We start from the raw sequence: 16355 nt of genomic DNA, 5'->3' as shown, positions 1-16355 counted from the left end.
AGTCCAGGGAGTGACCACTGCCGGCAGGGGGGGCGTCCCTGGCTCTAACTCCTGCAGGCCCAGGGTGGGGTGGGGGGGTCCCGGACGTACCCCTGCAGATCTGGGGGTGTCCCGTGCATGACCCCTACAAGTCAGGGGGGATTCCCAGGAGTGACCCCCGCAGGCCAGGGGTTCCCGTGTGTGACCCCCGCAGAGCTGGGAGAAGTCCAGAGAGTGACCCCCGCAGGCTGAGGGTACCGTGTGTGACCCCTGCAGGACCGGGAGAAGTCCAGGGAGTGGCCCCGCAGGCCGGGGGTCCCATGCATGACCCCTTCAAGCCGGGAGGAGTCCCGGGCGTGACCCCTGCAAGCGGGAGGGGGGGAAGTAGGGGACGGCGTGGGGGGGTTTGCTGGGAGTGACCCCCGCAGGCCGGGGATACCGTGCATGATCCCTGCAGGCCCAGGAGGAGTCCCGGGAGTGACCCCTGCAGGCCGGGAGGAGTCCCGGGCGCGGCCCCCGCAAGCCGGGGTCCCGGGCGCGCACTTACCCAGGTGCAGCGTGAGGTTGATGGCCGTGGGGTACTGCACCCCCGCCAGCATCGTCTGGCTCTGCCACCAGGTGGAATCGGCCTGGTTGTTGTAGTCCGTGAGGAAGGCCGCGCCGTGCTGCAGGTGGGGCTGGCCCGCGTCGCACAGGTGGCACGACTTGGTGACGCCGGTGACCCCCGTCTGCACGCAGTACTCCTCGGGGGGGCTCCCGCACGTGTTGGTGGCCACCACGGTCACGTTGAAGGCGGCGTTGACGAACTCGGGCATGCAGCGCTGCGGCCGGCCGCCCTCGGCCACGCACTCGTCCATGGCGCCGCGCGCGCCGCCCAGCCACGCGGCCAGCGCGGCCAGCAGCGGCCAGAGCCGCGGCCGCGCGCGCATCGCGCCGGGAGGGGACGCGGGAGGTCCCCGAGAGTCCGGCCCGGCCCTGCTGCTCCGCCGACCCGCCGCCCGAGCTGCTCCCCGGCCCGCCGCGCGCCGCGCTCTGAGCGCCTGGCCCCGCGCCCCGCCGACGCGCGCCAGGGGCCCGGGCGGGGGCGGGGCGGGGCGGGGCGGGGCCGGGCCGGGCCGCAGCCGAGCCTATCGCGAGCGAGCAGGGGAAGAACCCGGCGGCGGGGGGGGCGGGGCCGAGCCTCGGCCGAGCCTATCGCGAGCGAGCAGGGGCGGAACCCAGAGTTGTAAGGGCGGGGCCGCGGAGAGGGGCGGGGCCAGGCCGCAGCCGAGCCTATCGCGTGCGAGCAGGGGAAGAACCCGGCGGCCGAAGGGCGGGGCCGAGCCTCGGCCGAGCCTATCGCGAGCGAGCAGGGTGGAAACCCGGCGTCGTAGGGGCGGGGCCGAGGCGAGGGGGCGGGGCCGAGTCTACTGCGAGCGGGCAGAAACGCGCCGCCGAGGGGGCGGGGACGAGCCGCAGCCGAGCCTATCGCGAGCGATCAGGGAAAGAACCCGGAGGCGGAGGGGCGGGGCCGAGTCACGGCCAAGCCTATCGCGAGCGAGCAGGGTGGAAACCCGGCGCGTAGGGGCGGGGCCGAGTCTACCTGGAGCGGGCAAGAACCCAACGCCGTGGGGGCGGGGGTCGCGGCGGGGGGGCGGGGCCGGGTCGCAACCGAGCCTATCGCGAGCGAGTAGGGGAGGAACCTGGCGCCCGAGGGGCGGAACCGCGGCGAGGAGGCGGGGCCGAGCCTCTTGTGAACAAGTCTACTTAACGTCAGAGGGGCGTGGCCACGACCGGGGGCGGGGCCGAGGCCGAGGTGAGAGGGGCGGAGCCTACCGTGAGCCAGCCGGAGCGAAGCGCGGCGTGAATGGGCGTGGCCACGACGCAAGGGCGGGGCGGAGCCTGGGGCGAGAAGGGCGGAGCCTACTAACGAGCGGGCAAAGGAGGAGCCTGGTGTGAAGTGGTAAGCGTGGCCACGACGAGGGGGCGGGGCAGAGCCTGGGGATACATGGGCGTGGCCACGAAAAGAGGCGGAGCAGAGCCTGCGGCGAGAAGGGCGGAGCCTACTGTGAGCGGACAGGGGCTGAAGTGGGCGTGGCCACGAGCAGCGGGCGGGGCCGAGAGGGGCGGAGGGGAGGAACCTAAGCATGAGTTGGGCGTGGCCTGGAGTGGGCGGGGTCTTGGGAGGGGCGTGGCCGGGAGGGGTTCGTGAGCGCCTAGGAGGGGGCTGGGGGCGGGGGCGGCCCCTAGGGTGACGGCGGTGCATGCCGGGAGCCCGGCCCGGGGGAGGGGGCGTCCGGAACCCCGCACCGTCCTGGGCGTGGACGCCGGTTGGGGGGGTCGGGGATGTTTCCTGCCCCGCGGGCCGGGGGAGGGGCGCAGAGGCCGCGAGTGGACAGTCCCCCCCCCCCCCCCGGCCTGCTGAGTCACTGGGCCCCGACCCGGGCCTGCACCCGCCTGCTTTTATTTTTCTCTTTTCGCGATCTCGACCATAGAGAACATCCTAAATAGGCGATCCAGTAAAAAAAAAAAAAAATCATTGCAGAATTTTTTTTTTTTTGCAATTATTTTTAAAGAAATCATTGCAGACCCAATAATGATCACTGGAGTGGGAGGGTGGCTGGGTGGGTCCGCAGAGGGTCTCACGTTTGAATCACGTTTCGAAAAGAGAAATAAATGCCATTTATTTCTGCCCCGGGAAGGACCTCTCTCTCCGCCCCTGGGTGGGCTTAGAACCAAGGAGGGACGAGACCCCTCCCAAGATAAAGTCCATAAAACCGGAGATTGCAGGGTAGGTAGAATTCCTGAGTCCCCGGGTAAATTTTAAATATTTTATTATTCATAAATAAGAAAGTTTTATAATTTTAGCCGATTTACTCTTGATTTTTCCACCAGTCGCAACCGAAATCAAGCTGCGACCCCCCCACCCCCACCCCAAGGTTTGCAGACTCAGCTTCAGGGGAGGGCCCTGTCCTGGCTCCTGTGTTCAGGTAATTTCAAGCAATTTTTAGCAACCCATCCAGCCTCCAAATCTGGTCCCCAGAACCTCCCCAACCGCCCGCCCGGATATTTGTAAAGTTCATCAATTCAATCTATTACTCAGTGCGAGCAACAAGGAAACTGGCTCTTCCTGAGAACTATGTAGCCAGAGGGTACTGGAGGATGAAATAAATTCTCTGTGGAAAGGGACCCAGTTGAAAACGAGGTTTGAAGACAAACGTGGCCAAAAAAAAAATTTTTTTTAGCTTTTTGGGTAACACCTGGTTTTGCATTCAGGAATCACTCCTGGCAGTGCTCAGGGAACCTTATGGGATGCTGGGAATCGAACCCGGGTTGGCCGCGTGCCAGGCAAACGTCCTCCCCGCTGTGCTATCTTTCTGGCCCCAAGATTTTCTTTTACATCAAGCGATCCTGATTTGTACTATTATTATTTTGAGGGCTGGGGGTACAGCCAGCAGGTACTCAGGGGCTATTCCTGGTTCTATGCTCAAGGGTCACTCCTGGCAGTACTCAGAGGATCACGAGTGGTGGATGACAAGGGCTGACCCTTAGTGACCATCAGCTGCAAGCAAGGCCCACGCCCTAACCTTTGTACTACAGCGCCAGCTCCCTGAGTTCTTCTGTTAAAAAAAAAAAAAGGAAAGAAAATCCAAGGGTGGGGCTGGAGAGATGATTATCACGGTGGTAGGGGGTTTGCTTTACTCTCAATCTACCGGGATTCGATCCTGGGCATCCCATAGTGATTCTTTTTTCTTTTTTTTTTTGTCTTTTTATAGTTTTATTTACTCATTTTTTTAAAATTTTTATTAGTGAAACACCATGAGATACAGTTGTAGACTTACAAATTTTTGTGCTTGGGTTTCAGTTATACAATGATCCAGTACCCGTCCCTCCACCAGTGCCCATTCTCCATCATTTACATTTTTTTTTAAATTTTTGTTAGTGAAACACCATGAGATACCGTTGTAGATTTACAAATTTTTGTGCTTGGGTTTCAATTATACAATGATCAAACGCCCATCCCTCCACCAGTGCCCATTTCCCACCACCACGGGTCCCAGCATCCCTCCCACCCCCCATCCCCCCCATCCCACCCTGCCTCTGTGGGAGGGCATTCCCCCTTGTTCTCTCTCTCCTTTTGGGTGTTGTGGTTTGCAGAAGAGGCAATGGGTGACAATCATGTTTGGTCCATAGTCTACTTTCAGCATGCTTCTCCCATCCTGGGAGGGTCCTCCCAACACCCTTTATTTGGCGCTCCTTTGCAAGAGTGATTCTTGAGCGCAGAATCAGGAGTCAGCCCTGAGCATTGTGGAGCGTGTCCCCAACAAGAAAATTAAATCCAGGGTCCAAAGCAATAGGAAAACGGGGAGGATGTTTGCCTTGCACGCAGCCGACCCAGGTTCGATGCCCGGCATCCCATAGGGTCCCTTGAGCACCACCAGGAGTGATCCCTGAACGCAGAGCCAGGAGTAAACTAAGTCAAACAGCGTGTGGTCCCAAAAAAGCAGGATTTAGTTTATTGGGGGGTGTGGAGGAGAAGCTCCAAATGGGGGGAGAGAAAAGGGGGAAATCCCACTTAGCATTCCGGACAAACTAAATGCTCTTCATCAGGAGCTGCGTAAACAACAGCGGGAGACCGTCCAAGAGACAAACTTAATTTCAGCTCATTAGCTGCAAGGCCCCTTGATGGCAGCTTTTCGCTCTGCATTTGTTTACTCGGTTTCCTGAAAATAACTTGGCCCCGGTCCTCATGGGTGCCTGTGCTCTGAAATAAGATCCCAGCTGCTCCATCACTCCAGTGGAGAGGAAACAACCACATCATCCGTGTTAGAACTGAGGGCGTTGGCGGGGTGACAGTTGCTCTCTTGCAGAAAGCATTTTTCCCCCAAACAAAACAGCTGACCACTAGGACAAATAAAAACTTTTGGGGGGCCGGAGGGATAGCACAGTGGAAAGGGCGCTCGCCTTGCATGCGGCTGACCCGGGTTCGATTCCCAGCATCCCCGAGGGTCCCCTGAGCACCGCCAGGAGTGATTCCTGAGTGCAGAGCCGGGAGTCAGCTCTGAGCATCGCCTGGTGCAGCCAATAAAGACACACACACACACACACACACACACACACACACACACACACACAAAACCCTCAGCCGACCCGGGTTCGATCCCCAGCATCCCATAGGGTCCCCCGAGCACTGCCAAGGAGTGATTCCTGAGTGCAGAGCCAGGAGTCACCATTGAACATCACTGGGTGTGGCCAAAAACAGACACACACACACACACACACACACACACACACACACACACACACACCCCTCGGCCGACCCGGGTTCAATTCCCAGCATCCCATAGGGTCCTCCAAGCATCACCAGGAATGATTCCTGAGTGCAGAGCCAGGAGGAACCTCTGAGCGTCACTGGGTGTGACCCAAAAAACAAAAAAATAAATAAATAAATAAGATTTAAAAAAAAAACACAGGAGCCGGAGCGATAGCCCAGCAGGGGAGGGCGTTGGCCTGGCTGGCCTGGGTTCGATCCCCAGCATCCCATATGGTCCCCCAAGCACCGCTAGGAGTAATTCCTGAGTGCAGAGCCAGAAGTAGCCCCTGAGCATTGCTGGGTGTGACCCAAAAAGCAAAAAAAAAAAAGGTAAAGGTAAAAGCCCTCCCGTTGTTCGTCGTCTCCATTGGAGACTTTGTTGCTACTGTGTTTGGCATCTCGAATATGTCACGGGAAGCTTGCCAGGTTCTGCCTGTATCTGCGGGCGAGATACTCTCGGTAGCTTGCCGGGCTCTCCGAGAGGGGTGGAGGAATCGAACTCGTGTCGGCCGGGTTGGCTGCATGCAAGGCAAACACCCTACCACTGTGCTATCGCTCCAGCCCTCGAGCAAAAAAATAAAAAATAAAAACTGTTTGGCCAAGAATGCAGAGAGCCCCCACTTTGCCCAGGTAGGCTGGTCTGCAAAGCCAGAGGAAGAGAGAAAAGTAATTACTGACCTAGCAGAAAGTCTGGGCGTTTGCAGAAAGCAGTGAGAAATTGGAATGGCCAGAAGCAAGCAGGTTACAAGGCTCTGTGTGTGTGTGTGTGTGTGTGTCTGTGTGTGTGTGTTTACTACACCAAGGTTAAGAATGGGCTATTATAAGAACAATCATGTTTATAGCAATCTCTAGACTTCCATTTTACTATAATTTGAATTCTTTGATAATACCAACATGTTTACTTTTTCTTTCTTTTTTTTTTGTTTTTCATTTTAGTTTTTTCTTTTGGTTCCACCCTGCGATGCTCAGGGCTGACTCCTGGCTCTGCACTCAGAAATCACTCCTGGCGGTGCTTGGGGGACCTTAGGGGATGCTGGGGATCGAACCAGGGTCGGCTGAGTGCAAGACCAATGCCCTGCCTGCTGTGCTATCGCCCAGGTCCCTGGTTCATCACTCTTGATTGATCGATTGATTGATTGATTGCTTTTTGGGTCCCACCCGGCAATGCTCAGGGCTGACTCCTGGCTCTGCACTCAGGAATCACTCCTGGCAGTGCTCCCTTCCGTCCTATCTTTCCCTCTCTCTGCTTACTTTTTCTTTCTGTCCTGTTTCCCTCACTTAGCACCAGAATACAATCTGTTTTGTTCTATTTTTTTCTCTTTTGCAGGGCACAATTACCTACAAGTAACATTTTCCATTGGGCCGGAGCGATAGCATAGCTGGGGCGCATTGGCTTTGCACGCGGCTGACCGGGTTCGATCCCTGGCATCCCATAGGGTCCCCCGAGCACCGCCAGGGGTAATTCCTGAGTACAAAGCCAGGAGTGACCCATGCACATCGCTGGATGTGACTTTCAAAAAGGAAAAAAAAAAAGAAAGTAAACGTTCAAAGTTTTTATTAGAGGGGGCTGGAGCGACAGCACAGCGGGTAGGGCGTTTGCCTTGCACGCGGCCAACCCGGGTTCGATCCCCAGCATCCCATAGGGTCCCCTGAGCACTGCCAGGAGTAATTCTTGAGTGCATGAGCCAGGAGTAAACCCCTGTGCGTCGCTGGGTGTGACCCAAAAAGCTTAAAAAAAAAGTTCTTATTAGAAGGAAAATATCAGAATGATCACTTTGCAATATGCACAAATCCCCATCTTTGTTTTGCTTTTTGGGTCCCACCTGGCGATGCTCAGGGCTGACTCCTGACTCTGCACTCAGGAATCACTCCTGGTGGTGCTCGGGGGACCCTATGGGATGCTGGGGATCGAACCTGGGTCATTCTTCTGCGAGGCAAGTGCCCTACCCATTGTCCTATGGCTCCAGCCCCCCCAAAAAATCCATCTGTATATGTGTCTCAAATGAATCTGCTGGACTATTGCCCTGATTTTCACCTCTCAAGAGAAAGTGAGAGGCTGGAGCGACAGCACAGCAGGGAGGGCGTTGGCCTGGCACGCGGCCGACCCGGGTTTGATTCCCAGTATCCCATAGGGTCCCCCGAGCACTGCCAGGAGTGATTACTGAGTGCAGAGGCAGAAGTCAGCCCTGAGCATCGCCAGATATGACCCCCAAAAAAAAGAAAAAGAAAAAAAGGAAAAAAGAGAAAGTGAGCTCACTTAGAGACACAGAGAGGAGAAAGGTGCTACCGCAGAGGCGGGAGACGTTTACTCTGCAGTTAAGGAAAGGAAAACTCAGAGGAATCAAATACCCTCTAGAAGTCAGCAGTCAAATTAAGCCTTTCTGGCACCTGTAATGTTTGCATTCCTGCTTGGGAAGGTCATGGTCAGTGTGAGTGATCTCCACTTGCAAGCTTTTAGAGAATCAAACAGGCATCTTAAAGCAGGTGAAGAGGCCGGACGGATAGCACAGGGGGGAGGGCGTTGGCCTGGCACGCGGCCGACCCGGGTTCAATCCTTGGCATCCCCTAGGGTCCCCCGAGCACCACCAGGAGTGATCCCTGAGTCCAGAGCCGGGAGTCAGCCCTGAGCATCACCGGGTGGGACCCAAAAAGCCAAATCATAAACATCAATAAATCAGGGGCTGGAGCAATAGCACAGCGGGTAGGGCGTTGGCCTTGCACGCGGCCGACCTGGGTTCGATTCCCAGCATCCCCTAGGGTCCCCTGAGCACCGCCAGGGGTAATTCCTGAGTGCAGAGCCAGGAATTACCCCTGTGCATTGCCTGGCGTGACCCAAAAAGAAAAAAAAAATCAATAAATCAGGTGAAAATTGGGACGATTCTGGAGCTGGAGAGATAGCACAGTGGGGAGGGCGTTGGCCTTGCATGCGGCCGACCCGGGTTCGATTCCCAGCATCCCATAGGGTCCCCTGAGCACCGCCAGGTGTAACTCCTGAGTGCAGAGCCAGGAGGAACCCCTGTGCATCGCCAGGTGTGACCCAAAAAACAAAAAAAAGAAAAGAAAACTGGAACAATTCTGGAGGGCTATGACAATACTTATGAAGTGACATGAATTATATATGATGCTTTCTTTGTGAGTTTTTCTTTTTTCTTTTTTTCTTTTTATTTTTTATTTATTTATTTTTTGCTTTTGGGATCACACCAAGCGATGGTCAAGGGTTATTCCTGGCTCTGCACTCAGGAATTACTCCTGGCGGTGCTCAGAGGACCATATGGGATGCCGGGGATCGAACCCAGGTCGGCTGCGTGCAAGGCAAACGCCCTACCCGCTATGCTATTGCGCCAGCCCCTCTTTTTTATATTTGAGTCATTTGCCCAAACCAAGCATAGTAAGATAAGGTATCTTCCACAGCTGGGCTAGTGTAAAGATCAGATTCCTCACAACCGCATGAATCAAGACCAACCTTCTTTGTGTTGCAGTACTCATTTAAAAATAAAGGGGGAAAAAAAAATAAAATAAAATAAAGGGGGAGGGGCCGGAGCGATAGTCAGGCGGAAAAGGGTTTGCCTGGCACGCAGGCGACCCGGATTCAATCCCTGGCATCCCATAAGGTCCCCTGAGCACCGCCAGGCGTAATTCCCGAGTGCAGAGCCAGGAGTAAGTCGTGAGCATTCCTGGGTGAGACCCAAAAAGCAAAAAATAATAAAATAAAATAAAAATTTAAATTAAATTAAAAAGGGAAGGGAGGGCCAGAAATATAGTGCAGTGGTTAGGACACTTACCTTGCACAAGGTCGACCGGGATTTAATCCCCAGGATCCAATATGGTGTTCCCAAGACCACCAGGAGTGATTCCTGAGCACGGGGCTAGGTGTAACCCCTGAGAACCACCAGGTGGGCCCCCAAAAATAAACAAATTAATCAGTAAATATGGACCAGAGCGGTAATGCAGAGCCAGGAGGAAACCCTTAGATGGAAATATATTTTTACAAATACACACACACACACACACATACATATACACACACGACTCAACTTTTAACAATATGTTGGTAATCACTTATAGAAGGGCTTAATGGCCCCTGCGTGAAATACAACAATCTTCACACTCTTTCCTCTAAGGAAACGTTTTTGGAACATTTTCAGCGGTTTATTCATAACAAACAATACAAAATCAATGATTTCGGTTCTGCTTTGGGGCAGGGGTTGGGGTTCAGGATGGAATCATCCAAAATACAGTGTTGGGAAGGTGTCATGATGGTGGGATTGGTGTTTAAATATTCGATCACAATCACGATCATCCTGTTGTTCGTCGATTGCCTCGAGCAGGCCCCAGTAACGTCTCCTTCGTCCTAGCCCTGAGATTCTAAAAAGTGCCATATTCAAGGCTCTTTCAGAGTTAGGAGAATGAGACCCATCATTGTTACTGGTATTTGGCATATTGGGTACGCCACAGGGAGTTTGCCAGACTCTGCCGTGTGGGCAGGTTACATTCGGTAGCCTGCCAGGGTGTCCAAAGTAAGAATGAGATAATAAGATGTCATGCGGCCGCAAATGCGGCTGCGCTTCTGGGAGCTGGGTTTTATAGTCTCTGGGTCTTGGCCGTTTATGGGATTACACGGTGCCAGGGGGCCAGTTGGTGGCTGTGACCCCCGCCTACTGGAAGATGGAGGATCTGTGTGGAGGATGCTCAGCCCCGATCCGAGCAGACTTGGAGATCTCAGCCCCGGGACCCGCATACCTTTGTTCCTCTGCCGGTATCTTCATGTGTGTGGAGAGTGGTCTCAGCATGGTTGTGGCTGGTTCCAGAGGTCTTTGGGGCTCTGCCGGGGCTCTGCTTGGGGCGGGGAGGGAAACTCAACCTGTCCCCCTTCAAGGGGCCCCAGCGAGGACAGCCAGGCGCGGGGGCAGGAGTTCAAATATTAAATACAATCAAATATTGCGAACTACTTGTCACTGTCCTCCCATTGTTCATCGGTTTTTCTCGAGCAGGCACCAGTAATGTCTCTATTGTGAGACTTGTTGTGACTGTGTTTGGCATCTCGAAGACGCCACGGGGAGCTTGCCAGGCTCTGCCGTGTGGGCGGGATACCCTCGGTTGCTTGCTGGGCTCTCGGAGAGGGACGGAGGAATCAAACTCAGGTCGGCCGCATGCAAGGCAAACCCACTATGTTATTGCTCCGGCCCATGAACTTCATAAAAACAAAATAAAATGTTAAAAGAAAAAGATAGGGTTTACACTAGAGCTTAATTGGTTATTATGATTATGATTTAAAAGGAAATGTTCCCAGGGGCTGGAGAGATAGCACAGCAGGTAGGGCGTTTGCCTTGCACGCGGCCAACCCAGGTTCGATTCCCAGCATCCCATATGGTCTTCTGAGCACCGCCAGGAGTAACTCCTGAGCGCAGAGCCAGGAGTAACCCCTGTGCATCTCCAGGTGTGACCCAAAAAGCAAAACAAAAAATAAAGAAATAAAAGAAAATGTTCCCAAGGAATGGAACACAAAAGCCCACCCCGAAATCTTCCCATCAAACGGGGGGGGGGGGGGGGGGGCAAGGCCACGTTTCAATTGTGGAATGTGATCCAAATGTCAGAAAATAGACCGACAATGAATCATCTTTCAGATGCAGATGGTGCCGCTTTATTGTGGGAGCTCAAATTATCCTTCAATTGCAGCTCAGATAGAGAAGGGACCACCAAGTAAAAGGTGCTAGGAGGACCCGCTGGGGATGGGAGATGCATGCTGAAAGGAGACTATGGACCAAACAACGCGGAGGCCACTTGGTACCTCTCCTGCAAATCACAACACCCAAAAGGAGAGAGAGAGCAAGAGGGAATGCCCTGCCACAGAGGTGGGGTGGGGTGGAGGGGATGGGGTGGGGGTGGTGGGAGGGATACTGGGACCATTGGGTGGAGAATGGGCACTGGTGGAAGGATGGGTACTCGACCATTGTATGACTGAAATGCAAGCACTAATGTCTGTAGGTCTGTAACTGCACTTCATGGTGATTTAATAAAAAAAATTTTTTTTTTGCTTTTTGGGTCACACCCAGCGATGCACAGGGGTTCCTCCTGGCTCAAACACTTAGGAATCACTCCTGGTGGTGCCCAGGGGACCCTATGGGATGCTGGGAATCGAACCCGGGTCAGCTGCGTGCAAGGCAAATGCCCTACCCGCTGTGCTATCGCTCCAGCCCTTAATAAAGAATTTTAAAAAAGAAAAAAAATATATATATATCCTTAAATTGTTGGTCCCGAATGCTTTGAGAGAAAGGGTCATTCTTTCAAAGGCACTGTTATCACTGCACTGTCCTCCCGTTGTTCATCGATTTGCTCGAGCGGGCACCAGTAACGTCTCACAACAGATCGTGAGACTTGTTACTGTTTTTGGCATCTCGAATACTTCACGGGGAGCTTGCCAGGCTTTGCCGTGCGGGCGAGATACTCTCAGTAGCTTGCCGGGCTCTCTGAGAGGGACGGAGGAGTCAAACCCAGGTCGTATGTATTTATTTATTTATGTATGTATGTATTTATTTATTTATTGCTTTTTGGGTCACACCCAGCAATGTTCAGGGCTGACTCCGGGCTCTGCACTCAGGAATCACTCCTGGTAGTGCTGGGGGACCCTATGGGATGCCGGGGATTGAACCTGGGTCGGCCGCGTGCAAGGGAAACACCCTCCCCGCTGTGCTATCGCTCCAGCCCCTATTCCTGATTTTAGTCATTTAATTTCTTCTCTTTCCCCGCTGAGAGCCGGGGATCAAACCCAGAACTTCACAGAGCCAACCAGGGTTCGATCCCCGGCATCCCCTAGGGTCCCTCAGTGTCACAGGAGAGGTCCCTGAGCACAGAGCCAGTAGTCAGCCCCGAGCACAGCTGGGTGTGACCTAACCCCTTTCCCCAACCCTCCCCCCAAAATGCCTTCCTGGTCAGGTTTGGGATTCGCTGAAGTCACCTTCTCTCTCCGGATCTCCGCCCAATTTCACACTGGCTCCGCAGCTGGGGTGGGCGGAGAGCCTGGAAGTCTCTGGAAGGGCCACGGTTCCTTATTCCAGAAAAAACAAGTTTCCTCATCTCTGACTTATCTCATTTTCGGCCTGCAGAGATCTGTGTCAGATAGAGGCCTCATTGCTAAGTGCACGTGCAGGAAACAGAACTAGCATGGAAAGATTTGGATCTCATTTGGAAAGTGGCTTTTTTATTCTTTTTTTTTTTTTGGCTTTTTGGGTCCCGCCCGGTGATGCTCAGGGCTGACTCCTGGCTCTGCACTCAGGAATCACTCCTGACGGTGCTCGGGGGAACCTAGGGGATGCCGGGGATCGAACCCAGGTCGGCCACATGCCAGGCCGATGCCCTCCCCACTGAGCTATTGCTCTGACCCCCTAAATTTTCTCTTTTTTTCTTCTTTGCTTTTTTGGGTCACACCCGGCGATGCTCAGGGCTGACTCCCAGCTCTGCACTCAGGAATCACTCCTGGCAGTGCTCAGGGGGACCGTATGGAATGCCGGGGATCGAACCCGGGTCGGCCGTGTGCCAGGCCAGCGCCCTCCCCGCTGTGCTATCGCTCCGGCCCTCTATCTTATTTTTTTTTAATCGAGAGCAATGATTTGGAACCACATCCTCTGTGCTCAGGGAATTCTCCTTCCACAGTGCTCTGGGGTCACTCCTTGTAGGACAATGGTACCATCGCTGTAATGCCAGGGAAAAAACCGGGTCAGTCATGGGAAGGCCAAGTCCCTTCCCTGCAATTCTCTCTTCAAGGCCTCCAAGTGATTTTTCCAAATGACTTATTCCTATAAAGCATGGAGGGCACTTGCCTTGCACACGGCCGGCCCGGGTTTGATTCCCAGCATCCCCTAGGGTCCCCCGAGCACCGCCAGGAGTAATTCCTGAGCGCAGAGCCAGGAGTCAGCCCTGAGCATAGCCTGGTGTGGTCCCTGCCCCTCCCCCCCAAAAAAGAGCACAGCGGGGAGGGCACTTGCTTTGAACATAGCCGACCTAGGGTCCACCCCCATCATCCTATAGGGTCCTCCACTGACCATTCGGAGTGATTCCTGAGCAATCCGGGGTGGCACCCAAAAGCCAAATAAATAAATACATTTTATTTATTTATTTTCCTTTTTGGGTCCCACCCGGCGATGCCCAGGGGTTCCTCCTGGCTCTGCACTCAGGAATCACTCCTGGCGGTGCTCAGGGGACCATATGGGATGCTGGGAATCGAACCCGGGTCAGCCGTGTGCAAGGCAAATGCCCTCCCCGCTGGACTATCGCTCCGGCCACCAAATAAATAAATTTTAAAAGGTTCAAGTTTGGGGCTGGAGCGATAGCACAGTGGCGAGGGCATTTGCCTTGCAGCGGCCAGCCTGGGTTCGATCCCCGGCATCCCATAGTATCCCCCAAGCACCGCCAGGAGTAATTCCTGAGTGCATGAGCCAGGAGGAACCTTGAGCATCGCCAGGTGTGATCCAAAATAATAATAATAATAAGTTCAAGTTTGCTATTACTCAGTACTGCTAAAGTATCTTTGTTATGAGGTCTTTTTTTTTTAATGTTCTCAGGCACATTCATTGAACTTCTGAAGGAATTTTTTTTTTCTAATCAAAGAGACTCTTAGATTCTGTTTTTTTCCTCTCGTGTAACTTGTGGTAAGTCACTTGACCTTCTGATATTTAAGTCCTTGATTGTGGAAGGACGACGGATGTTCAATTCTCCTACGAGAACATTATTGCAACTTACTCCATCAGAGCTGTGCCCTTCGGTGAAATGTACTTATAAATAATAGGATGGATAATTATTGCTTTTTATTTTGAATGTGGCTATTAATCTGGTCAACTCCTTGTACGTTGTGATCCTGAATTACGGTACTGTTGACGGTACGGAAAAAAATAGAAGGGCCGGGCCGATAGTACAGAGGGTAATAGGGTGTCTGCCTTGCACGCGGCTGACCCGGGTTCGATTCCCAGCATCCCATATGGTCCCTTGAGCACTGCCAGGAGTGATTCCTGAGTGCAGAACCAGGAGCAACCCTTGAACATCGCTGAGTGGGGCCCCAAAATAAAACAAAAAAAATCCCAATAAGTTAGTGAAAAATAAACCTCCCGAATTTTGTTTATCAATATCCCAGTGCCTCCGAAACAGAAAAAAAAGCTAATAAAACTAGAGGCCAGACAGTCACCCACAGGGGAACTGAACACGCAAATGAGAGGGGAAAAAATTAAGTATCTGTCAGTGGGCTCCTATTACTGCTTTTATTCATATGCAAAACATTAACGTTATAACCGTACTTCGCGCCACGTAAAAATGAGTCCAGATGGGCTGCAGTTATAAATGTCTAAAGAAACACCCTTTGAAATGTTCGAACAAGATCTTAGTTTATTATTTAACTTAAGCCTGAAGGAGAAGGACCCATCTCAGAAGCAACAGCCTAAAAAAAAAAAAAAAAAAACCACCAGACGTCAACCTCATCCGGAAAAAAAAAGGTGGAGAGATTTGAAATATTTTAAATTCGAGATGAAATGTGAGGATACATTGTATGGACACGCATAGCCAATATGAATCGCTGCAAATCTGGGAGAAGCAAGAAGACAAATGAATTTGGGGAAGGGAGTCAAGAGATTTTTTTTTTTTTTGCTTTTTGGGTCACACCCGGCAATGCACAGGGGTTCCTCCTGGCTCTGCACTCAGGAATTACTCCTGGTGGTGCTCAGAGGACCATATGGGATGCTGGGAATCGAACCCGGGTCGGCCGCGTGCAAGGCAGACGCCCTACCCGCTGTGCTATCGCTCCAGCCCAAGAGATTTAAACTATATAGCACTGTCGCACTGTCCTCCCGTTGTTCATCGATTTGCTCGAGCAGGCACCAGTAACGTCTCCGTTGGGAGACTTGTTGTGACTGTTTTTGGCATCTCAAATACGCCACGGGGAGCCTGCCAGGCTCTCGGGATACTCTCGGTATATATATACATATAAAATATTTTATTTTCAAACAATGTCTAAATTAGGTATTTAATGGCAAATGCTGCGATTTGCCGGTGGACTTGCTAATGTAGGTAATACTGTTTTCTATTATTTCTGTAATTTATGCTTAAAATGGTTTGCAGTGAAAAATAAGTATGTTGAAAGAGGGGCTGGAGCGATAGCACAGCAGGTAGGGCGTTAGCCTTCCACGCGGCTGATCCGGGTTCGATCCCCGGCATCCCCTAGGGTCCCCCGAGCACCGGCAGGAGTGATTCCTGAGTGCAGAGCCAGGAGGAACCCCTGTGCATCGCCGGGTGGGACCCAAAAAGGAAAATAAAGAAATAAAGTATTTACATATTTCTTACATTTGTAAAATTTATCTGTGTTCGGCCTTGCAAATGTAGAATAATGGGTCTGTTACAAAAGAAAACTTGATCATTCAAAGCTTCTTAACTATAATTTTCAAGTTGCCAGGAGCAACCCCTGAGCATCGCTGGATGTGACGCAAAAAAAAAAAATGTAAATAAAATAAAACACTTGGAAGAGTTTCAGGAATTTGTCTTGCACGTGGTCGAACCGAGATTTGATCCGGAACCCCATGGGGTCCCCCAAATAATAGGGTGATAACTTAATTTAGGTTAATAAGTAGGTTTGACGTAGGAGAGCACAGGGTTAGGGTTAGCATCAGGGCCAGCGGGGAGGGTCTGGGTTGGGTTTAGGAATTAAGTGCCCCTGTGTTTAAAGTTTAAAATATAAGTCTAGTCTGCGATTGTTCGACTTTGGCTAATGATTATGCGTCATCGAAGGCTTGAATCAGGGTTAGGTTGGGATTAGATTAGGGGAGATAAAGTCTGAGTTCGATTTAGGATCGGGTAAGGGAAAGGTTTGTGGAGGATTACGTGTTTGGTTCTTCTGCTTTCTGGTTGAAAAGGCAAGTTGAGGGCTGGAGCGATGGCACAGCAGGGAGGGCGTTTGCCTTGCATATGACCAACCCAGTTTCGATCTCAGGCATCCCGAAGGGTATCCCGAGCACCGCCAGGAGTGATCCCTGAGTGCAGAGCCAGGAGTCAGCCCTGAGCATCGCCGGGTGTGGTCCAAAACCAAGACAATTTTTTTAAATTATTG

The 16355-nt window shown here is 52.7% G+C and overlaps 1 protein-coding gene across 1 annotated transcript; it reads right to left on the bottom strand.

The window, feature by feature from the left end:
• Positions 1–526: 526 nt before the first annotated feature.
• LAMC1 (laminin subunit gamma 1) lies at positions 527–956 on the bottom strand (the record flags this gene model as incomplete). The annotated part of the gene is made up of 1 exon (XM_056108159.1): positions 527–956. A coding segment is annotated over exon 1 (382 nt), but the record flags the coding sequence as incomplete, so codon positions are not given.
• Between the last annotated feature and the right edge of the window lie 15399 nt (positions 957–16355).

This window comes from Sorex fumeus, unplaced genomic scaffold (genome assembly GCF_029834395.1).
Source record: "Sorex fumeus unplaced genomic scaffold, SorFum_2.1 ptg000195l, whole genome shotgun sequence".
Taxonomy (NCBI): domain Eukaryota; kingdom Metazoa; phylum Chordata; class Mammalia; order Eulipotyphla; family Soricidae; genus Sorex; species Sorex fumeus.
The sequence above is the reverse complement of the archived record's forward strand: the minus strand, read 5'-3'. Positions and strand labels throughout refer to the sequence as shown.